This window comes from Nyctereutes procyonoides, unplaced genomic scaffold, assembly GCF_905146905.1.
Source record: "Nyctereutes procyonoides isolate TBG_1078 unplaced genomic scaffold, NYPRO_anot_genome, whole genome shotgun sequence".
NCBI classification, from domain to species: domain Eukaryota; kingdom Metazoa; phylum Chordata; class Mammalia; order Carnivora; family Canidae; genus Nyctereutes; species Nyctereutes procyonoides.
In genome coordinates this window covers 52,949,805-52,974,395 of record NW_026575043.1, presented here as the reverse complement: position 1 = coordinate 52,974,395, position 24,591 = coordinate 52,949,805, and the positions used below count along the sequence as shown (strand labels likewise).

The 24,591-nt window shown below is 48.8% G+C and overlaps 1 protein-coding gene across 1 annotated transcript in view; it reads right to left on the bottom strand.

Annotated features, from left to right (window-relative positions):
- The window catches only part of RBM19 (RNA binding motif protein 19), a 123,305-nt gene extending 101,567 nt beyond the window's left edge, over nucleotides 1-21,738 (bottom strand). The window contains 13 exon segments of the mRNA XM_055322934.1: nucleotides 388-506; nucleotides 893-1,023; nucleotides 2,357-2,560; nucleotides 3,252-3,323; nucleotides 5,627-5,705; nucleotides 11,373-11,453; nucleotides 13,057-13,325; nucleotides 14,463-14,658; nucleotides 14,960-14,998; nucleotides 15,752-15,877; nucleotides 17,329-17,511; nucleotides 21,577-21,594; nucleotides 21,596-21,738. Of these exon segments, the coding sequence (XP_055178909.1) occupies nucleotides 388-506; nucleotides 893-1,023; nucleotides 2,357-2,560; nucleotides 3,252-3,323; nucleotides 5,627-5,705; nucleotides 11,373-11,453; nucleotides 13,057-13,325; nucleotides 14,463-14,658; nucleotides 14,960-14,998; nucleotides 15,752-15,877; nucleotides 17,329-17,511; nucleotides 21,577-21,594; nucleotides 21,596-21,613 (1,535 nt within the window). The 5' untranslated portion in view covers nucleotides 21,614-21,738.
- Between the last annotated feature and the right edge of the window lie 2,853 nt (nucleotides 21,739-24,591).

The following is a 24,591-nucleotide window of genomic DNA, read 5'->3' as shown; positions in this document are numbered from 1 at the left end:
GGAAGTCAGACCAAGGCTGAATGAGCAGAGTATTTTCTCAGATGCAAAACATCAAAGAAATAAGCTCATCATCATCTGTCCTTCTAAGCCCCCAAAGACTTCTCCTGCCAACTTACCTAGCGCAGGCCAAGTACTGGAGATGTCAGCAATGATGATATGATCCTTGACATTTACATTTGACAAGCACTAATTTTGTGCACTAAGCACTTTGCTTATATTAACTCATTTAATTCTTACAATATCAAGAAAGTAAGGCACCACTGTGATCCCTCCCCCATTAAGCAGAAAAGGAAAGTGGAGCTCAGCAAGGTCATGGATGAGAGGTGAACCCAAGGAACCAGAGCACGCGGTCAGCTGGAGGGGCGGGGCCCAGAGGCTGGTAAGGACCTGGAGCTGTTGGCTTTGTCTTTAGATTCTTTCTTCTTCTTATAAGATGATCCTTGGGTATCAGTGTCCTCACTAGCTTCTTTCTTGATGGTGGATGGTAACACATGGAGCATCCTGCCCTGGAGGGGGATGATAAGAAGGGAGTAGTGAGGAAGGGGGAGGTAACACTAGAAAAAAAAGAAGAGTTTCTTATATCCTACTATGGCTGTTTAAAATGACCAGGTCCAAACTCTCCTTCTAGTTTCTCTCCCAAGTGGTGTTTCTGGGAACATAGAGCCTATTTGCTCATTTGACAAAGAGTCTGAGCATCTATGTGCCAGGTGCTGTCCTAGGTGCTGAAGGGCCCCGCCTTCGGAGAGCTACCCTTCACCAGCTCCTATAAAGGGGTGGCTTCACACTCCATGTGCATTTGCTTAGAAATGTGGGCTCCCATACATGTAGGCTCACTTCCTCTCCCCATCACCTGGGACCAGCCATGGAACCTCAGCCAACCCTGAGCAGTCACCTGGAACACCTGCCCGTCCACTTCGGCGTAGGCCCTCACAGCATGCTCAGGAAACATGAAGGTGACGAAGGCAAAGCCCTTGGGCTTCTTGGTCAGGCTGTCGATGGGGTAATGAAGCTCAGACAGGGGACCTGAGAACAGGACAGGTGTCAGTATCTCAGGGACTGGGGCTGGGCCTGAGTGCTGGGCACCCATCAGGCGATGGGTTTTAACACGTAAGAGCTGCTCTTTCCAGGATGGTCACGGCCACCTAGCCCACGGAACAAGGTGGCAAGCAGTTGCTGTGAGACTACCTCAAAGGTCAAGAGTGGCCTTCCACAATCCTTTATGTGTCTACCTAAAAGTATAGGTGCCTGGGCTGGATCCTGCCTCCAACATCTACCACACGTGTGGCCGGGGGCCAGACTACCAGCCTCCACGTGCCTCAGTTTCTCCTCCGTATGATGGCATCCTAAGAGGGCCTAACTCACAGGGCAGGTGTCAGCACATCCATGAATGAGTCAGTACCTGTACGTACTGAACAGCGCCTGTCCTACAGTTAGTGCCCTAGAGGTGTGTGCTGGGTACAGCTTTTCTGAACTGGCCTTGGTGTTCAACACCAGGGAGCGCCCGTCCCCCTCCCAGTCTTTCTCCTCCCCCTCCCAGTCTTTCTCCCCCCCCCCCCACTGAAACCTGGAGGCCACTGCTCATCCCCTCACCCAGGCAGCTGTGCAAACCCACAGCCACAGGCTGGGAGAATCCTACCGGGGGGCCTCCCTGTCCCCACAACAGCCACTCAAGCAAGCTCAGATCCTCACAACCCACAGCTGGCCTCTAAACAGAAGTGAGGGATCCCAAAGCTGCCAGACCTCCTTTCAACAGCCCCAACCTCTCTCTTACACACACACACACACACACACACACACACACATCCCCGAGTGCCGAGCTGAACCTCAGGCCTTCCCATTCTCGCCTGAGACACAGCAACGGCAGCGGCTGTGACAATCATGACCCTTGCTATCAAATCCACTTGGGACACTTGGTTGGGAGAGTGGAGCTCTCAGGTGGTAGAGCTCAGACCTAGGAGCCCTGTCACGTTCGTGCCTCTAGCCACTGGACTTCAAACACTGAGCAGCAAGAGTTCAGATAGCAGGAACTAGATCAGCAGAATGTCTCTAAATCTTTTCTGCTCCAAGTTCAGACAGTGAGAGTGAGGAGCCACTGGGTTCAGACAGCACACGATGCCTCTGACGTGACCTTACACGGGGAGCCCTGCTAACCCCCATGTCCATGACATGGGAGTGCTCACAGCAGCTCAGGAGCCATCAGCCCCATCTGAGGATGACAGAACAGAGATGAGGAGGAAACCATCTGCCCATGGTCAGGAGCTGATGGGAGGCGTACCGTACTTGAACCCAGGCCACCTGCTCGCACACTATGTGCTACAGGTGCACATGCATGTTAAGCTGGAGGCAGTGTCCCTACCGAATTTGGAGAAGAGCCGCTGCAAGTCCTCCTCAGTGCTGGTATAGGGCAGATTTCGTATGAAGAGCCTCCCGGAGTCGGCCAGGTCCTCCTCCTCTTCGTTCTCCCTGAGGGTCCGGCCTTGCCAGGGTTTAGCACTATTCTTCAGGGGCCCCTTGGTTGTGGGGACATTCTTTTCCCTAAATATCTCAATGTAGCGTCCACCTGCAAGAGGAGAGGAATCAGGGCTCCAGGGTAGGCCCGGAACTCGCTAGAGACTCCTGGGTGGTGGTCCAAACTCTCCTTCACTGCCTTCCAGGTGCCACACCCAAGGTGAGAGTGCTGGCACCCAGTTATATTACCAGGGTGGAGGTCAGGGCTGGTGATGGGCCTGAACGGGAAGGGCCCTCTCCCCAAATCTCACTCCTCCTGCACATTCAGCTTCAATCCTGGGGGCAGCCTACCTGGCTACCTGGGCCACATGCTGTACTGCATCCTCTACCCCTCAGGGCACACTCCCTGGCTCTGCCTGTGCTAAGGAGGACAGCCAACCCTGGAGACCTGCCTCATACCGTTGATGAACTATCTCTGTGCACTGCCCCCAGAGCCAGAGCTTGCTCCTGCTACTCTTGTGGGTTTTGCTCTAATGTTACTTTCTTAGTGAGGCCTAAGTAGGCACAATCCTGTCTTAAAATGCACCTGCTCCAGTCCGGGCCCATCTGATGATTGCCTGTCTCTCCCCCTCTATCTCAGCTTACTCTGACCTCTGGGAGGCCGAGATCCTGGTTCACTACGCTTTCTGTATCCCTAGGGTCTAGACCAGTGTTGGGCACACAGCGGATCCTCCATAAAAACATAACAAAGTAAATGAATGAGTGAATGAAGCCCTGCAACCAGGCAGAGGCTGGTTCCTTACCCATGTATTCCCTGTTGCATTTCAGAGCTTGCTTTATTTCCTCTTCACTGCGGAAGTCCACAAAGATATACCCTGAAAAGGAACATTGACAAAGGTAGAATCTGCAGGCACTGGTGGAAGTCACACAGGAACACCCACACTGCCCTGGTGTTTGGGGGAATCTGAGCAGAAAGTGCAGGAAAACCCCTATTTTTGCCAAGCCTCCAAAATACAGGTGGACTCTCCCTGACTCCCCCCAGCCACACTTTTTACAGGGAGTGTTGGGACCCCAAAGTCTGGTTTTTCAGATGAAGGTGTCAGACCGTAGGAGTCAGGAACACAGGAGGCCATCAGCTCCCTTCCAGCCTCACCCTCACCCCACCTGAACCACCTCCTCCCCTCCATGGCCTTCTCTGGAGGAGACCTGCCGAGGTTGAAGTACTGTGACCAGCTCAGCACCCGAGTGGCTATCTCAACAATGATTCTGTCGATGGCCCCGGTGTACACACAGATAAGTATATGGGACTGTTTCCTAGAGCACAGGAGGCCTCACATTCTTCAACTCACAGGCCCTCGACCCCGTGAGGCAGCAGAGCATCATGGCTAAGAGGTGGCAGTGCTGTAACCTGGTCCAAAGCCCAAGGGTCCAGGGCTCTATCATAAGGCTATTTATTCCCTCCTAGGATTCCTCCTTCCTTTCTGTTCCCAAAGGTAAGTACCTCATCTATCTTCATAAACATCCTCTATCCTCTTCCCTGTCTGCCACACTCCAGTCCAGCCCACCATTGATCCTTCCCTGGATGGCTACAAAAGTCCAACCCAGACCACCTGCCCCTGGTGGGCCCCACCGCAGGAACCTTCTGTCACCATACGGGACTGTTCTATATCCAACTGTGCCTCCCCACCCCCTGTGGGGCTCCTACATCCACACTGAAGTCCATGATCATTAGTAAGGCCCCAGGTCTAGGCTCTTCCAAGGGGACATTCTGTTGCTCCTCAGAAACATTCTGTTCCCATGCCAAGCTCCCTCCAGCTCCCGAGCCTCTAATATGGTTTTTTTCTTAGCCCTGACAGCTCCAATATGCTCCTTCCTGCTCCTTTTGGCCGATCCCTTCTTACCCTGTGGTCTCCAAAGTACCAGGAAACCGGGGATACCACCTCTACCACCACCACCACCAATAGCAGCTTTCAGAGAGTATGCAGTAGGCATTCAGCATTCTTTTTTTAAATTTTTTTTTTTTTTAAGATTTTATTTATTCATGAGAGACAGAGAGAGAGAGGCAGAGACACAGGCAGAGGGAGAAGCAGGCTCCATGCACCGGGAGCCCGATGTGGGATTCGATCCCGGGTCTCCAGGATCGCGCCCTGGGCCAAAGGCAGGTGCCAAACCGCTGCGCCACCCAGGGATCCCCCGGCATTCAGCATTCTTTAAATGCTGTGTATTAACTCACTGAATCCTTGCAACGTAACAAGATAGTACTGCCCCAAGCACAGATGAGAAACAGAGGCCAAGTCCCTCATCCAAGGTCACAGGGCCGGTAAGTGGCTACGCTGGAATGATGCAGAGCCCTTCCTTTACTGCACTCAGGTAAGTATGCAAGAACACACGGACTGGCTGAATGGAGCTGCCTGGTAAACTGGGCTTCAGGCTCAGAGAGTTGGGAAGGAAACGCAGATGCTCAAAGGTGACCAGACCACCCCTAAAGTAGGCACCCTTTCTTCCCCAGATGTCAGCTCCCACAGTTCACAACCCCTCGGCCCATGTAGGAATCTTCTTGCCAAGGACACCCTACATGCCCAGTGCTGCCTGGCCTCCCCTAGCCAGAGGTCCTTGGTGCAGTTCTCAGAGGGGCACCAGTTCTGCTGCTCCATGTCCTGCAGCCTCCCCACCTGTCCAGCAAGTAGGCACAGGTAGGATTCCAGCGCTCCAAGCTCAGACCCTCCCTTCCAGCATGGTCCCCACCCCTCCAAAGCCTAGGAAGTAGGCTGGCCATCAGACTGGGAAAGGCGGGTGAGAGGGCAGCAGAGGCAATACCACCCATGTGCAGCATTTCAGAGGGCACCCGTTGGGAGAGCTGACCACAGACTTGGCCCAGCCAGCCCCAAGCCCAGGGACATGTGTTTAAACAGAACTGGTGAATCCACTAGCATGAGCATAGGCTGGGCGGGGGGGGGGGGGGGGGGTAGAGGAGAGGAGCAGCAGGAAGCTACATATGAGACTGCCAGAGGCAGACACTTGTCCCAAGTGCTTGAACCCCTCCACAGGGGTTCACAAAACAGGGGACACAAAACCAATACGACAGCGGCCCTGAAAACATCCCCCCTGAGGCAGCTGCCCAACCTTCCATCCTTGCTCTCTGCCTCCACACACCCACCTGAAATAGCCCAGGCCTTACCTGTTTTGTTCCCGTGAGCATTTCTCACTATCCGAATGGCCACTGGTCGCAGGGGTGCCAGGAATTCTAGAACGTTCTTCTACAAGAAGAGAAGTTTCCCTCTTTTATCAACTCACTAATATAAGTGCAACCTAATGAAGAGATAGGGGCCGAATTTCTGAATTCAGAAAGGCCTCCACAGCGTTTTACCCTTCAGCTTCTCTCTCACTGCTAAACACAAATCTTTTCTTCAACATGAAATAAAACTACCTTAGATGAGTTTGGAACTAAGAGTTGGAGGAGTGAAAAATACAGATCTATATATAAAATAGTAATGTTCCAATTGGCATTTTCAGGCAATGTTCTGATCTCTTTTTCCTAAGGACCTTTTTATATATTTGGGGTTAACTGCTTTTGCCATTTCCCATGAATGCATGAATGTTTGTCCATGTTACTTCATGAAGGTGAGACACAGCAATCAAAAGTGCTGTTGTAGAACATGAGAGACTCCTAACTCTGGGAAACAAACTAGGAGTGGTGGAAAGGGAGGTGGGCGGGGGGTGGGGGTGACTGGGTGACGGGCAGTGAGGGGGGCCCTTGATGGGATGAGCCCTGGGTGTTATGCTATATGTTGGCAAATTGAACTCCAATAAAAAAAATAATTAAAAAAATAATTAAAAAAAAATCCATACTAAAAAAAGATAATTAAAAAAAAATCCATACTTAAAAAAAAGTATATCTGAAACTAACGATGTACTATGTTGGCTAATTGAATTTAAATAAAAAACATGAAATTAAAAAAAAAGTGCTGTTGTAGATGGTCTCAGATTTTCTGAACTCTTCTATTTTGGACATGAAGGTGATTAAACACATTTTTTTATATATGCAGAAACACACAGATATATACAATGTTAGCAAATGCCAAATAAGAAAACAAAATTCCTAATTCCAACACCCAGCTCACTCTTGTTAGCTTTTTATTAAAAATGAAAGTAGGAGGCCCCTTTTCATCTGTGTACTGGCGTAAGTCCTTTGGGAAAGCTTAGACTATCCAGGCAACCATAAAAATCCAAGCACTGCACAACGAATGGAAGGAGTCCAATAAAGCTGTGAATTTTTCCTGTTCCTACCTCCATTTTTTTTAAATGCCAAATTATCAAATTCTCCCAAAAAAATATTTTCCTCATTTTTATGTGCCTACTGAGAAATCCAGCATACGATGTAAGGTGCATCTTCTTCCGGAAAGAAATTCATCTATCCATACACTCTTCTGTACATTGTATGTATGATGGAACATCCTGAGGATCTTCTGTATCAGAACATTCTTTTTCATGGCACATTATATTGTACTGTTCCAATGTGCCACACTTTAGTTAACTCAAGATAACTAAACCTGAGTTTAACCTTGAGTTTTCTAATCTAGGCACTATGGAAATTTGGGGCCTGATCACTCCGTGGTAAGGGGCTGTCCTGTGCATTGTAGGATATTTGGCAACATCTCTACTTTCCACCCCTGGATGCCAGGAGCACCCCTCCTCAGCTGCAACCATCAAAAACCCCTCCAGATATTGCCAAGTTTTCTCTAGAGGGGGCCAACCATCCCCAGCTGAGACCCACCAACTTAGCCACTTCTCTAGTGATAAAGTATAAAGGCTGTTTACTGCTTTTTGTGTTTATAAGTGACATGACACAAATTGAAAGGTTAAGTCACAAATACAACAGTAACACAAGAGCAGTGAATATTCTTGTACTGAAATCTTGGCGTATTTGGTTCATTCACCTATAGAACAAATTTCTTGCATTAGAATTGCTAGGTCAAACGTATGGAAATTCTAAATTTTGACTGATGCTTCCAAATTGCCCTCCAAAAAGCTGCACTGCACACTTCTGCCAAGAGCGCATGAAAGTATTACTGAGCTTTTGAAATTTTTGCAAAATGTAATTTTCCAGTTTTGACCTTTAACTAGGAGTGAACTCAAGCAGTTTTACTGGCCATACGAATTGTCTTCCTTAGAAGACCTCCAACCTGTGGTCCCCTTTTCCTGTCAGGTCACAGGTCTCAATATCGATTGATCTATTTGTAAAGAAACCAGATTTTGCCTGCTGTTTGGTTACAAATATCTGTGGTCTTTCAACTTTATGACACTTGCTGTCTTATAGAAGTTATAACTGTTGTGTCATCAATCAGTCCATTTTTTTCCTTATGGCCAAGTTCTGCAAACGGCTCAGGGAACCCTGTTTCAGTCTAATATTATAAGTAAATTCACCAATGCTTTTCTCCTGTAACTTTTATAGTCTCATTTTTTAAAGCTTTTGATACATCTGAAGTTTATCTTGCTATAAGGAGTAAGGCAGAGAGCCATCTTTTTTTTTCTTTCTTTCTTCAAAAAGGTTTACAGGTTGTCCCATTACTAAAGAAAAAAAAATCTCTCTCCTTCTCATTGATATGAAACATTCCCCATAATCATCATGTAAATGCTAATAAAAAATAGTTTATATCTGGATTCTATTCTGCTCTATCAAACTGTCCACAACTTTGCCTGAACCAGACTATATTAATTGCTGTAGTATCTTGCAGGGAAAGGCTCTATTTCTTGCACGATATTCCACAGTGCTCTAGGACATGCCCCCATCCTAATGAACTATAACTGAACTTATTCATTTATCCATAATTAGAGAAGAATTAGCATCTTTACATTCTCAAAATGTACAGCTTTCCCTTTATGTAAGTATTCTTTTAAATTCCTCACTGGTGTTTAAAGTTTTCTTTATATAGAACCTATAAAATTTTTATTAGAGTATCTATAAAGCCTCCCTACACACACAGACACACACACATGTAATATTCATCAAACTATCTAAAGGTAGGCTTTCTTTCTGGTTTATATACAAACTTTTTCTTCTATTTCATTTTGTTTTTGTTCATGGAGAGAGAAAAAGTCACTATTTTTTTTATGAATTAATTTTGCAAAAGCCACCTAGTATCTACTTTTTTTTTTTTTTTTTAAATTAAAGCATGATTTTCAGGGCACCAGGGTAGCTCAGCTGGTTAAGTGCCTTCGGCTCAGGTCATAATCTCAGGGTCCTGGGATCAAGCTCCACGTCAGGCTCACAACTCTGTGGGGAGCCTGCTTCTCCCTCTGCCCCTTCCTCTGCTCGTGCTCTTGCTCTCTCTCAAATAAATAAATAAAACCTCTAAAAAAACAAAGCATGATTTTCTGCATGTTTGGTATTGAAACTAAAGCGTAGCACATTGAAATAGTAGAATATAATGCATCATGACAAAGAATGTCCTAATATGGAAGATCCCCAGGATGTACCATCAAGTAGAAGATGCAATGTACAGAAGAGTGTGGCTAGAAGAATTTCTTTTTTTCCAGAAGGACTCTAATTTACCAGCTAACTGGATAGTCTGGTGTGACCTAAATGCTGCCTATGTGGATTAACTGATTAGCTTAATTTTTAAACATTAGTAAATATACAGACTATCAAAAAAGATGAACACTTCAAGAGGGAAAAAAGGGGATCCCTGGGTGGCGCAGCGGTTTGGCGCCTGCCTTTGGCCCGGGGCGTGATCCTGGAGACCCGGGATCGAGTCCCACGTCGGGCTCCCAGTGCATGGAGCCTGCTTCTCCCTCTACCTATGTCTCTGCCTCTCTCTCTCTGTGTGACTATCATAAAAAAAAAAAAAAAAAAAAAAAAAAACAAGAGGGAAAAAAGGACAAAGATATAGCTAGGTACTTTTTTTTTTTTTTTTTAAAGATTTTATTTATTCATTCATGAAAGACGCAGAGACATAGGCAGAGGGAGAAGCAGGCTCCCCACAGGAGCCCCGTGCGTGACTTGATCCTGGTCCCCGGGATCACACTCTGAGTCGAAGACAGACACTCAACTGCTGAGTCACCCAGGTGTCCCTGGCCAGGCACTTTAAACAGAGATGTACATGTGATTTACAAATGTGAAAGAATGATCGATGCCACCAATAATTTAAAATATAAATTAAAATGAGATATCATTTACACCTGTCATATTGCAAAAGATGAACACTCAGGATCCGCAGAAGTGGGCACTTTCATACTCTGCTGAAGGGAGTATAAATTAGCAATGCTTCCAGGGGACAACTGACACTCTGTATCAAAGCCTTGAGAATGTTTGTGTGCGCCCTTGCATAAAGTATTTACTTGGAGCAAGGGTTGGCAAACTGTGGCCCACAGGTCAAATACTGCCCATAGCCTGCTTTTGTATGACCCTGTGAGCTAAGAATGGTTTCTACATTTTTGAAGGGTATTTAAAAAAAGAAGAAACGAAGAAACGTGCTCCCGACCCCAAATGGTCCCCAAAGCCTAAAATCTGCACTGACCTTCACAGAAAAAAATAAATAAATAAAAAATAAAAATCTTCTCACCTCGTCTCAAGGAATGCTGACTGCATTACTATTAGCAGAATTATTAATCATTATTAACGTTATTATTAACAGAAAATTGGAAACAACCCTTATGCTCCACCTTATAGGACCTGGTGAGTATATATCACAATGTGCTCAGAGCGAGAAATAACACACATGAACAGAGACGTTGTAGCTGAAAATTCAATATTCAAAGATATTTTTAACATATTGTGATAATAGAGGAAAAAAAGGTTCAAAAGAGTTTCTACACGAATGATTTTTAAAACTAGAAGACAAAAGTTAGTGTTTATATACAAAGAAAAAAATGTCTAGGAAGATATACTCAGAATTTATTATTGGTTGTCACTTAGTGGGATATAGGGGTGTGTGTGGGTTGGCGGGAGGATTTTCTCCACTTTGCTTGGGACAGTAATTAAACCTGCAGGAAGTATGCCTGTAAGGGATTTTGCCTGTAGGAAGTAGGCTTATAGGAAGTACACTTGTAGGAAGTAGGCTATAGGGATTACACTTGCAGGAAGTAGACCTACATTCTGGCACCCTATCTGGTTAGCACTCCTCTCACTCTCAACTCAACTGGAGGACATTTTATATGGTCATCTTAGTTATAGGTAATTTCACTTCTCTTTATTTAGCTGTCAAAAAATTTTCTAGGCTGAACTTGTTATTACTTTCACAAGGAAGTAAATTAAAAAGTTCTCTGCTGTATAAACCCAGAGTCAGCAAACTACAATATGCAGGCCAAATGTGGCCCATGGCCTGTTTTTGTCAATAATTTATTGGCACACAACCATGCCTATTGGTCTACCTATCTTCTAGGGCTGCCTCAATGCTACAACATCAGCGTTGAGTAGTCGCAACAGAGACTATATTGATCACAAAGCCCTAAGTGTTTACCAGCTCATGTTTAAAAAAAAAAATGTTTTTTAAAGATATGTTTAGTTTTGCGATGGAGAGAACATTGGGGGGGGGGGGGGGTCAGAAGAGCAGCAAAAGAAGGAGAAAGTTCCAAGCAGATTCCACGCTGAGCACAGAGCCGACGTGGGGCTTGATCTCAGGACTCAAATCATGGCCTGAGCTGATAAGGAGTCGGGATGCTTAACCAACTGAGCACCCCAGCACCCCTAGAAATTGTCCAGAGAGCATCTTCTGCTCCTCATGTATAGGACCAGTCTTTCTCAGTCTCTGTAGAGCCATCTGTTTCTTGACCCTGACAACACCTGAGATCTTATTTCACCTTTTTGACTCCAATCCCTTCTAGTTCAAGTCCTCAACAATCCTAAAACCCCACCCCACCCCCATGCGGCGGAGCCTCCTATTCTCCCAGGATCTCCTTGCCCTTCTTGCACTGTTGGTACGTACCTCTGTGACATTGAATGGGGCACCACGCAGCTTCACAGTGTAGGGGGTGGTCGGTTCCTTTTGGTTTGCCAGTTTGTCTGCCTGAATGATGGTGAAGAACAGAAATGGCCACAGTGAGTTCCTTGGTACAGATGCAGGAGGAGGCAGAGCCAGATATCTCAGTGAGGCACCTGCTGCCAGCGTGAACCAGGGAATGCTGACAAGCATTATGCCTGCCAAAGATGTGCAATGGCTGGAGGTGGAGGTAAGAGTGTGTTAACGGGGCTTCAGGCTATGAGGGGCAGGGTGTATCGGATGGAGCTTTGAGGTATCGTGATACCTGCTACCACTGATTTAGGCCTTAATTCTGTGTCAGACACTCGTCCAAAGCACTTTCTAAATGCTCCTAGCCTATTAAATCTTCACAACCACCTTAGAGAGGTATGGGTTCAGGATTGTCTTTATAATTCTGAAATCCAAATAGCTCTGAAAAAAATCTAAATTTTCTATAATTCCTTGGGCAACAAAACTTGCCCTTACTTCGAGTCCTTGACCAGCAAAATCTGCTGAGTTGATGTGAGACAACCAACATCTATCTTTACCCCTTGTAGCACAAGTGGTTGTTTCTGGTTTCGCTGGGGAAACAGACATGTGCTTGATCATGGGGTGCTGCCCTAGACCCCACTGAGGGTGCTACATACACTGCACGAGGCACTGAGGTATCTTCCCGAACTCTGAAATTTTGAATGCCAGCATATGGTTAGGCACAAGGGTTTTGGAAACCGGACACAGAGGCCATTGCCGTGCTGTCATCCTAGATGAGGATCAGCAGCATGAGGCAAAGCACCTCACCCTGGCTCCCATGGCTACTCTGTGTTGGAGCTGGGATTTTGAACCCATAGCTCTCTGACTTTGCCATATACTCGACTACCTCTCTGAAATACACATTTTTAGGAGATAAGGACAGGTTGTGGCAAAGAGAAGGGGCCGAAAATCAAGGAGGAAGGGTGCCAAGGAAAGAGAAAAGAGAGCAGTGATGTCTGGAGCCTTGAAGAGGGCCAGGTGGAGAAGAGGGACGTGAGGGGATGGGGACCCAAACATGACCTGCCCTGTGTCTGAGGGGAGAGGACGCCCTAGCAGGAGAAAAGATAGCTGTCCCCAAAGGCAGCACCCACGTCTGTAATGTAGACTTCAGAGCCCAGCAGGCCTGGTCTGAGTCCTGACCCCAATACTTCCCAGCTGTGACCTTGGGCACACTTTCCTTTGCTGGGCCTGTTTCCTTCCCTGTAAAATGGGACAAGAATTCCCCACTCCCCAGAAAGCTGTCATAAGATTTAATAACAAATGACAGTCCAGCAGGTAGTTAAGTACTCAATTCATTCCATCTACTATGGTCAACTGTGGCTCACACCTGCCTACCCTGCTACTAAGCACAAAGCATCCTACACCCAGGTCCCTTGTGCAGCTCATTAACACCCCACAGCTCCAGAAGGGAGGTGGCTTGTCCAAGTCCACATAGAAAATAAACTCAGAGGGGAGAAGTGCTTGCCTGATGTCACACAGCAAGCACAGGGCAGGGCTGAGAGCTGAAGGCAGGTCGCTGGGCTGCTGAGCTGCCTTCAGGAAAGGTGAGTGAGGATGAGGACAGCTGTCCCCCCTCCTCCCACCACCTCCCAAGAGTCACTGTGCATCCCACCACACACACCTCAGCTCGGGCTGCCCCTGGTATCTCATTCCCAGATGGGGCACCCTGCTCCGGGCCGGCCACTGGCTTCCCTCTGTCCTGCTGGGTGGGTGCAGCGCCAGGGGCCTCTTCCTCGGCCACACTCTCTTCCCCGCAGCTCACAGCTTCGTCTTCACTCTCCTCCTCTTCCAAGGATGAAAGCGACTCGGACTTCACCATCTTGGATTTTAGGTAATCCATGTCGGACAGCTCCTTCTGCACGGCTGCCCTGGGTTTGTGGCCATCCTCGTCTGCAAAAAAGGGAGGCCGGGGCCAGTGACAGTCAGGGGAGGGCAGAGGCCTGGAAGGCAGAGAGCATGGCGGAGCCACCGCGAGTGGCATGACACACCGAACACCCGCCGTGGGTCTGCCGATATACAACGTTAATCAGGGTGAAACTGTTGGGAGTTCTGATATTTCACATGAGTCCAGAGAGCTCCGTAGCTCCCCACTAATGCCCTGCACCAGACTTGCCCTCCTCAATCTGCTCTTTCCACTGCAGCCTATGTGATTATTCTGAGAGCACAGACAGGATTGTCACTCCTTGCCTAAAACTTTCCAGTAGTTTGCAGATGCTTGCAGGACACCCATGCTCACCAGGCACGTGTGAGCTGACTGGCTTCTCCCCCAGCTCCAGCGCCTCCTCTCCAGCCACCCCAAACCATGCAGGGCCCCCTCAGACACCTGCACTGCCCTTTCCTGTGTGTCCTGGCCATGTTCTCCCCTTGGCCTGCAATCCCCCCCTTCCTGCCTCTCCCCTGCTGTACCCCACCAACTCCCAGTGAGCCCTCTGGACCCCAGTTTTGCACAAAAACTTAACCAGGCATAAAATTCACATTAAATCCCTTCTCTCACCTTCAAGCAAAATTACAAGTGACCCACAACCAGAGCAGTTCCTACTCTGGACTGCAACTGCTCAGGTTCTCTCTGCCCCCACACTATGCTGTGAGCCCCTTTCAGGACAGAGGCCCCCTCCCTCCCCACCTCAGAGGCCTTCCCCGGGAGCCCTCCTACCCTCTTTCTTGCTTTCTCTCCATGGCGCTCATCTTTAAATATCATCCTAAATAGTGGACTTAATTTTGTATTGTTTCTCTCCCCCAACTAGAATGACAGCTCCATGCAGAGCAGGATTCTTTTGTCTTTTGCTCACTGTGCTCCATCCTCAATGCCCAAAGTAGTACCTGGCATTCAGGAGCTCAATAAGTATCTGATGACTGGAACCAGGATGGGTCAGGGCATATCTTGGGTTGAATAATTGCCCCCACAGAGGACAGTGTCTCACGTCATCTCCTGGGTCTGTCACCAAAGGGCCCAAGGTCACATCCACAAGCCAGGACACACACAGGGGCACATACTCAGGCAGACAGGGTGCACATGGATGCCCTCACCTTCTGGGTCCTCCCCAGCCCCATCCTCGTCACTCTCCTGTCCTGAGTCGGAGTCAAAGTTCAGGTAGTCACTGGCAGGAGGCTTGCTCTTCCCTTTCAAGGGCTCGATGTCCAGGGCGTCATTTGCCCAAGTGGCTGTCTGTGTCCGCTTCTGGTGTGCTGACAGGAACTCCTGGAACTCAGTGTCTTCCTTCAGCTGGTGGCACCGGGGAAGTGGGGAGAAGGGAGACCAGGCAGAGAAGGCTCAGCGAGGGCATCTGCTCTAACTACCCCTACCCCAAGCTTCTTTCTCCTGCCAGCCTCTGGAGGACCCCTGGGATCAGCTGGGTACACTCGTCATCATATAAGTAGATTAAAAAGCCCCAGAGATGTGGCAAGGGAAGACGAGAGGCATGTCTCTGCTTGCCAGGCTGCCTCCCTCCATCTGAGCCTGCCACAGCCCTCCCAGTGCCATCCTGGGTACCTCCTCTCTGGGTCCACAGGACACACTCGCTCACCTTCTCCAGCTCACTTGCTACCTTTTTTGTCTTGTCATCCTGCAAACAGAAGGCACAGACAGGGAGGATTACAGATGAACAATGAGGGGGGACAGAAGACATTGTCTGGGGAGGGGCCATCTTGAGGAACTATCTTTTTTTTTTAATAATAAATTTATTTTTTATTGGTGTTCAATTTGCCAACATACAGAATAACACCCAGTGCTCATCCCGTCAAGTGCCCTCAGCGCCCGTCACCCATTCACCCCCACCCCCCGCCCTCCTCCCCTTCCACCACCCCTAGTTTGTTTCCCAGAGTTAGGAGTCTTCACGTTCTGTCTCCCTGTCTGATATTTCCTACCCATTTCTTCTCCCTTCCCTTCTATTCCCTTTCACTATTATTTATATTCCCCAAATGAATGAGACCATATAATGTTTGTCCTTCTCCGATTGACTTATTTCACTCAGCATAATACCCTCCAGTTACATCCACGTCGAAGCAAATGGTGGGTATTTGTCATTTCTAATGGCTGAGTAATATTCCATTGTATACATAAACCACATCTTCTTTATCCATTCATCTTTCGATGGGCACCGAGGCTCCTTCCACAGTTTGGCTATTGTGGACATGGCTGCTGGAAACATCGGGGTGCAGGTGTCCCGGCGTTTCATTGTATCTGTATCTTTGAGGAACTATCTGCGAGGGAGTCTCTGGTCCTTCCCATTCCCACTGCCCTGCCTTCCCCCCTCCCCCCACAGGGGTGACTGCCTTGCTGACCTGGGGGATGCAAGTGGCAGTAACCATGTACGTACTTTCTTAGGTTCTGTGGGGACGAAGTCTTTGTCTTTTGAAGGATTCTTAGACTGGCTTGTTTTCTGAGCATGTTTGCTCCAGGCTCGGGGCTTTGTTGGGTCCCCAAATGACTTACAGAACTCCACCTGCACAGGAGAGAGTGGTAAGGACACTTGCCACCAGCCCAGCACAGGTGCTACCCTTCAGCACCTCAGAGCTGGGCTTTTGAAAAAGGCAGCTGTCATTTACTAGTTGAGTCAGTTAAAGCAAATTATAATTGACCCTTGAACAACATGGGGTTAGGGGCACTGACCCCTTCCCTGTGGAATTAAAAATCTGTACATAACTTTCAACTCCCCCAAAACCTAACTACTAGAAGTCTACTGTTGACCAGAAGCCCTACCAATAATAATCGATTAACTTGTATTTTGTGTGTCATATGTGTTATGTACTATATTGTTACAACAGGCTAGAAAAAAGAATGTTAAGGAAAACAGAAGAGAAAATGTATTTACAAAAAAATCCGTGTATACGTGAGCCTGCGCAGCTCAAACCCTAACTGTCCAACTGTTGGCCTCCACTGGCCTCCAGTCCCTAAAGTCATTACAGTCACTACACTTAGCAACAAATTCCACACACCAGGCAGTCAGGAGTCCTCTGCAAGCACTAATACATGGAGCCTCCAAAACAGCAGGAGGGAGCAGCCAAGACCCTCCCCACTTCTCAGATGGGAAATGTGAAGTCACTTGCCCCAGCCAGTCACCCTGGGAGAAGGTAACAAAGTGGAGACGGCTGGGGCGGGGGGGGGGGGGGGGGTGCTGGCCCTAGAGTGGGAGTTCTCAGCCATCTAGCCCCTAGCCTAGGGTGGCTGACACAGGGTCTGGCACGAGGCAAGGCTAAGCTAACAGCTTCTGGAATCACCATAATTACCATGGAGTGAGCTCAGCTGGCCCCCATGGAGCTCAGCTAGCCCCAGAGAAGGGCTCCAGGGCAATGAGAGGCAGGTGACAACTCAGAAGCCTGGAAATGTTCAACGTCAAGCCTGAGATGACTCGTTCCCTCAAAACGCTCCTCCCCCCCCCCCAAAGGGGCTGCACTTCTGGCCACTCCCCTTTCTAGACTTCCAAAAGAGTTCTGCTGTTTCTGTAGCAATGACAAGAGCGCAAAGTACAAAACCCAAATCAACAGACAAGTAAAAGGACAGTGGGGGAAAAAAAATGTTTTTACCCCAATTCTTATTACCCAAACAGAGAAATTAATGTTTTGGTAAAAATCCTTCTGCATGGCTCTTTCTGTGTTTCACACACGTATAAATTAAGAACTGTGGTTCTGTGTGAGTGGGATCACGTGATACATACTTGTCTAACATCTGGTTTTCTCATCTCAACGAAGCGTTACGGATGTTTTACCAAGTCATTAAATGTACATGAGCGAAAAAAAATTTAAAAATGATAAAAAGAAATGTACATGAGCGACAGGGATGGGACTTCCTCCTCCAGGAAGCTCTCCTGACACCTCCTCAGCCAGGACACAGGCCTCCTTCGTTCCCCAGAGGTCCCTGGTGCTTCCCTGTCATAGTGGGCAAAGACTGACTCACCGTGATCCGGGAAGTGTCGATAAAACTCCTGTTGAAATGGTTCAGTGCCGACCGGGCCTCTTCCTCTGACTTGAAGCCAATGAAGCCAAACTTACGGAACTTGCCATCTTTGGTGAACTTCAGGCTGCAGTCTGTCAATGTGCCAAAGGAGGCAAACAGCTGCCTGAAACGGTCCTCCTTCATCTACAATAGAAGGGGCGCAGTGAGGGAGGAGCAAGGGGTTCTCAGAGCCAAGGGGGCAGGAAGGAGACCCAGGGCCCTGAGATTCCCTGAAGGCAAAGTCAGACAAGGCTGGGGCACAGTGTGCTCTGCAGTGGGGCTGCCTCCAGCTCTGGCTCAGACACTGCCTGGCTTACTTCACTAATGGCTGCAATGAAATCATCCTATGGTATGGGCTGTTCAGAGGATAAAGAGACCCACGGTGTAAGGAGGCCAGCACCATGGCTGCCCCAGAGCCAATACCTGATGATGTCAGAATAAATGCACAAATGAATGAATGTGGTAAGTTATACTTGTTTGCTCACTGTGGTAGAGGGAATAACGAAGTACCCTGAGAGACGTCCATGTCCTAATCCCTGGGACCTGTGAGCATGTGACTGTACATGGCCAAAGTGATTTCACAAATGTGATTTTGTTAAGGATCTAGAGATGGGGAAGTTATCCTGGATCATCCTGGCGGACCCAATGTCCATGTCCCATTATGCAAGAGAGGCAGGAGGGTCAGGACTGGAAAAGGCAATGTGATGTTGAAGACACAAAGAGACTGCAAGGGGGTACCTGGGAGCTGTCAGTTAAGCCTCTGCCTTCGGCTCAGGTCATGATCCCAGGGTCCTGGGATTGAGCCACATGTCCAGCTCCCTGCTCAGCAACAAGTCTGCTTCTCTCTCTCTCTCTGCCCCCCTTCCCCCATTCATGTTCTCTCCTCAAATAAATAAAAACTTTAAAAGACAGAGAAAGAAAGAGACTGCAAGATGCCTCGCTGTTGGCTTTGACCATTCAGAATATGGCCAAAAATCAAGAAGCACAGGCAGCATCGAGAAGCTGAAAAAAGGCAAGGAAACAGATTCTCCCCAGGGTCTCCAAAATGAAGGCAGCCCTGCCAACACCTTCATTTTAGGATTTCTCCCCTCCTAAACTGTAAGATAATAAATGTTTATTGTTCAAACCACTAAGTTTGAGGTAATTTCTTATAGTAGCACTAGAAAACTAATTTATTAACGTTATTATTATTCGATCAAGGGACCCAACGTTATGGAAATTGGCCCCTGGCATCCCCCCATCCTCACTTCAGCCTTATTCCTCAATTCGGTGAGTCTTCCAAACAGTTTCTGGGAGATCTGTGTGTGGGTAGCAGTGTGGACACCAAGAACCCCACATGTAGCTAAAATAAAGTCTAAGATTCAAGAAACTAGAGACCTTGGCAGCCTAGTAGGAAGGGAAAACACATTTTCTGAGGCATGTTCTTAGTAAACTCTGCTCATTAAAACTTTGTATCTCCCTAGGAGTCTGGAATTATTATCCGCATTTTATAGAGGAGAAAATGAAGCTCATACAGGATAAATGATCTACCCAAGGTCTACAGAATCAAGATCTGTGACTCAGCTCAGATAGATAAAAGGCAGTGAATTCATCTTCCCCATTACTTGGGAGCCACCAGACTCAAATCTGACCCCATTATTCCTCCGTCAAAAACCTCTTGGTGACTTCCTAATGCCAAAGGCTCAAGAATAAGCAGCCAAGGTAAAGTGTGAGATTCTCCATGATCTATCTTGACTGACCCCTTCAGCACTATCTCTTGTCAAATGCCTTGCAACCTTCCCTGCTTCCCACCTCTGAGGCTTTATGAGTTGTCTCCCCATAGGAAATCTTCCCAGCAGACCCGGGCTACCTTCTCTTCATTCTCAGTTCAATCAGCTCCCCCAGGAAGCCTCTCCTGGACTCCTTGGGTGGGTCAGGTGACCAAGCCCTCTGTGCTCACACAGCACTGGGTCATGCTTCCATCCCTGCTCCTTACATCATAGTGATCTGGGGTCCTCTGCTAGACTGTAAATGCCATATAGGTGGGGATTGAGTCTTATCCCCCACTGTCTACAATGTCAGCAATATAATGAGTACTTACTGCTAAATACACATTGGGAAAGAGTTAAGAAAGAGTGCATGCTATCATGAAAAGAGAGACAGTAGGGTGTAGGGGTCGGAAATGCAAATTCTAGACACAGACTGTTCAATTCAATGAACCCCTGCTCTATGAATTACCAGTTGTGTGTGACCTCAGGCAAGTCACTTCCCTTGCTGTTGCTCAGGTTCTTCATCATTAAAATGGAACCTACCGGGGGCAGCCCAGGTGGCTCAGCGGGCTGGTGCTGCCTTCGGCCAACGGTGTGATCCTGGGTCTTGGGACTGAGTCCCACGTTGGGCTCCCTGTGTGGAGCCTGCCTCTCCCCTCTGCCTGTGTCTCTGCCTCTCCCTGTCTCTCATGAATAAATAAGTAAAATCTTTAAATAAATAAAATGGAACCTAGTTTGTAGGGTTTTGCTGAGGATTACTTGGGTTACTTTACAGAAAGCAACTGGTACAGCGCCTGGCACATAGTAGGCTCTCATATGTTAGCTGCTACTACTGTCTTTTTTTTTTTTAATTAATTCTTTCATTCACCAGACAAGACACACAATGGTAAGAGAGTCATTCCAATGAGGGAGGAAGCCCAGTGAGATGGAAGTGAAGGGGAAGACAAGGGTAGCCATGCTAAAATCCTCATCCATCAAAGTGAGGCATCAAGAGACACTGCCTAAAGCAGACGGATGGATCATAATGTATTCTGAAAGTCTACTCTTTGGGGTAAATAATGGAAGAATTAAAAACAGTAATATAATAGACCGAAAGAATAGATGATCGGGTTCCTCATCTTCCATGGGGGAGGGTCAGCAGTCATTGGGGTAAATAGAGCAAGAAACGGAGGAGAAAGCACACTACTTAGACCTGGAGGGATACCTAGGAGGTCACTGAAGACGGCTACCCCTGGAGAGAGACTGAGGGTAGCACGGAGCTGGCACGGAGGGAAGACTTCGCTTCTCATTTCATACACTACCATACTGCTTGCACTCTTTTTTTTTTTTTAAATTATTTATTTATTTATGATAGTCACAGAGAGAGAGAGAGAGAGAGAGAGAGAGAGAGGCAGAGACACAGGCAGAGGGAGAAGCAGGCTCCATGCAGGGAGCCCGACGTGGGATTCGATCCCGGGTCTCCAGGATCGCGCCCCAGGCCAAAGGCAGGCGCCAAACCGCTGCGCCACCCAGGGATCCCCTGCTTGCACTCTTTTTTGGGGGTACTGTCTGAATTCTTAAGACCCCGTCATAGGTCTCCCACAAGAGAGAAAAGTTAAAAGCCACGATAAGGCAGAAACAGCTTCGAGTCGTCACTCCTCCTCAAGAGAGGCGCTCCTGAGCAGTCCAGAAGGTCTCTCACCCCATCCAGAGGGTGTACACTTCATATTTTGGGAGCGAGCTTACTGGCCCCACCAGTGGTGTGGGAGCTCTCCATCCAAACAAAGGCCACGAGGAAACCGGGAAGGATGAACCACCGGGGCACACCGCCTCCAGGCACCTGACACCACAGCGTGCGGCTGCCGGCTCGCCCACTCCAGCAGGCATGTTCTGACGGCATATGCCTACCCCGTGCCTGGTTCTGTGCCGGTCTCCTGGGAAACAGAGACAAGCACGACTGGGTCACCGGCCTCCGCCTCCCGGATGAACGACCTCCAGCCCTACACACGCGCTCGGTTGTCCTAAGCTATGTCCACTGGCCCTAAGGGCGGGCGTGGGGACCCAAAGGCAGCCAGCAGATACTCGCCAGCGGATACTCGTCATTTGCCTCCGCCCCAGCCCCCGCGCGGCGGAGCAACAGAGTGCAGGGTCCGACCCCGTCAACGAGTCAACGGCCACAGACCGAGGCCAAACGCGAGGCGCTGCAGGAGGCCATTCAGCACACGCGGGGCACCGGTGCCCCCCGAAGAGTTGTCGCGATGGGAGCCAGGTACTTGCGGGCGCGCTGCGAAACCCTGAGCGGCCGCTACCCCCCTCTCCCGACCGTCAAACTAGGATTTGCCGAGAACCCTGCCCCTTTTGGGTCTCGACTGCGCCCGGAACCCTCCCAAGGGCCAAAGCCCCTCAATTCTCTCCAGCCATCTCTTTCCTAGTCCCCAGCTCCTGGCCGGCCCCGATTCCAGATTCCGCGCTCTGCACTCACCCCATTCGGGAGGTTTTTTAACGATCAGTCGCGACATGGCGCACGGCCCCTGCTGCTTCGATTCCAGCGCGGACCGGCGGCGGCTTTCCACCAGCAACTTTCACGCTCCCGCCCTGGGGGCCGCCATCTTTGGCGAGCCGGAACGAGGTCACGTGCTCCGGACGTCAGCACGCTCCCTCCGGAAGCAGGCGTGGCCTAACCGGAGCGACCCTAGGAAGCCACACCCCCCAAGGGGCGGGCCTGAGCGCTTGCCTTCTGCGCAGGCGCGGGCTGTTGGGCCGCGCGCGGGGAAACCCGTGCGGCGCGGCGGTCCAAGGTTGGCGGGAGGTTGCGTGTGGCCCGCGGTACGGGGCGGGGGGGGGGGGGGGGGCTGGGCTGGGCGTGAGTCCGGTGAGCTCTGCGAAGACGTTTCCACCTCCTCCTCTACTCTGTATTACTCGTGTGTCCTAAAGCTGCCCCGAGAAGGGAGGATGGATTAGGGACGCTTCTCGGAGCGGCAGCCCGGCGCCAGGAGGCAACGTCTGAGCATCGCTTGCAGATACCAGGGTGTGTGCACTGGAAGCCTGGTCTGCCGGGCGAGTGGACCGGGAACCGGATCCCAGCCAGCTTGCTCAAAGTCACAGGGCTGTGACGGATGGAGTATTAAGTGGTTTTAAGGGCTAGGTTATAAGGTTCATGGGGTTCCTACGGCTGCTGCAACGAATTACCAGAAATACAGTGACCTTAAACAGCAGAAATGTGTTCTTTGGCAGTTCTGGAGGCAAGAAACCCCAAATCAAGGTGTCAGCAGGGCTGCGCTCCTCTGGTAGTCTCTAGGGGAAGGGCCTTCCTTGCCAGGCCCGCCTCCTGGTGGCCCCAGGTGTCCCTTGACTTGTGACTGCATCCTCCCCTCCCCCGCATGCCGCTCCCCCAGAGTGAGTCCAATCCGCTTCCCTCTCCTCTGTTTTTTTTTTTTTTTTTTTGAAATTTTTTTTAAAAAAGACTTTTATTTATTCACAAAGGACACACAGAGAGAGGCAGAGACACAGGCAGGGGGAGAAGCAGGCTCCTTGCAGGGAGCCCGACGTGGGACTCGATCCCAGAACCCTGGGATGACAACCTGAACCAAAGGTAGACGGACGCTCAACCACTGAGCCACCCAGGCGCCCCTCTCTAACCGGGTTTAGAGCCCGTCTCAAATCCAGGATGATCACATCTCAAGATCCAGCTTTCTATCTGCAAGGACCCTTTCCAGCTAAGGTCACATTCCTAGGTTCCAACGGTTAGGGCATGGAGGTATAGATCTCTTTGGGGGACACTCTTCAACCCCCTACGTCAAGATTTACTTGATTTATGGTAGGTTACTTGGAAGATCGAATTTCACCCTCTCCACCTCTTGCAGAAAGTCTATTCGAGGGAAGCACACGTACACACGTGAAAATGTACCCTCGTGCCTAGAGTAGATGATTTAAGGGGTCGCTGTGTTTCAGTGTCATTCATTTATTCGACAGATATTTATTGATATTCATGAAAGTGCTGTTTAATTAAATGACAATTAGGGGGTTGTTTTTTTTCACTCAGAGACCCTGGTCAGGACGGGATGGAGCAGGCTTTATAAGGCAGCTCCGGGATATTAGCCTTTTATGAGGGGCCAAGTGCGGGTTGCCCGGCCAATCCTGGTTTCATGTACTTTTATTATTTTCGTGAACTGCCTTTATTAAAATGTGCAACTACATGTAGCCTTCCCTAAAGAAATTCACAAATCAGAAGGTCTTTCAAAGGTATTAAAAGAAATGGAATGCCGTCTGCCAATCCGCACGTCCCAAGGCTGGGCCAGGAAAATATGGTCGCCACATGTTGGGGACAGAGGGACCACTCCTGGGCTATGTATCCCCATGCATTTAATAAACAGTCACTTGTAACATTATTAGTCTTCCTGCTCTCCTGCCTTGCCCGTTTGTCTCCTGCCTTCTTTTCTCTCCCAGCAAATATAATCCTGGGGCACCTGGACACCACCAGGCTGGCCTCTCTGATTACCCTCAAGGATTAACAATCAGGCAGGTCAAAGCCAGCGCCACCCGAGGCCTCCACGAGTGTACTGGGGACTGTGGGAAGCCGTGTCTGGATCCTGGGGGGGAGTTCCCTTCCCCGGAGGAGAAGGCCCTCTGCCCACCACGATCCGACCAACCTTTGGAAAGTGCTTCTACACGGTAAAGTAATAGATACCCAAAATGCCTTCGGGCATCTTCCTTTCGACTTAAAATGTCTCAACATTGCCCCATCCCCTGGGCCCTGAGAAGCCCATTTTCCTTATCAAAATTTATTTTTTTTTTAAAGATTTTTATTTATTTATTCATGAGAGACACACACAGAGAGAGGCAGAGACACAGGCAGGGGGAGAAGCAGGCTCCATGCAGGGAGCCCGACGTGGGACTCGATCCCAGGTCCCCAGGATCAGGCCCTGGGCTGAAGGTGGCGCTAAACCGCTGAGCCACCCGGGCTGCCCTCAAAATTTCTTTTGGTAAACGAATTGGATTTTTAAGAGATCAAATGTACATCCAGCAACCGTCACTCCTGCCTCCCCATCCAATCTGTTCTCCTTCCTGCAGGAAACCGCGTTAGGAACTTCTCATCTCTCTCTCCGGGGACAGCCAAGCTTGTGGTTGTTGCCACAGGAAAGCAGACACAGATACGACATACAGGAATGTGCATGGCCGTGCTCCAATAAAACAGTATTGACGGACACTGCAATTTGAATTCCATATCATCTCTTGGGTCCCATAATGGTATTCGTTTTTTCATATTTTTTTCTACCATTTAAAAATGTGAAAATCAAAAAAAAAAAGTGAAAATCATTCTTAGCTGTGAAGTCATACAGTAATGGGTGGCTGGCCATTTTGGCCCAAAACATAGTTTGCTGACCTGCATGTAGAAGCGAGCATGCATAGAGAGCCTTTTCTTTCTTTCTTTCTTTCTTTCTTTCTTTCTTTCTTTCTTTCTTTCTTTCTTTCTTTCTTTCTTTTAATAAAGATTTTA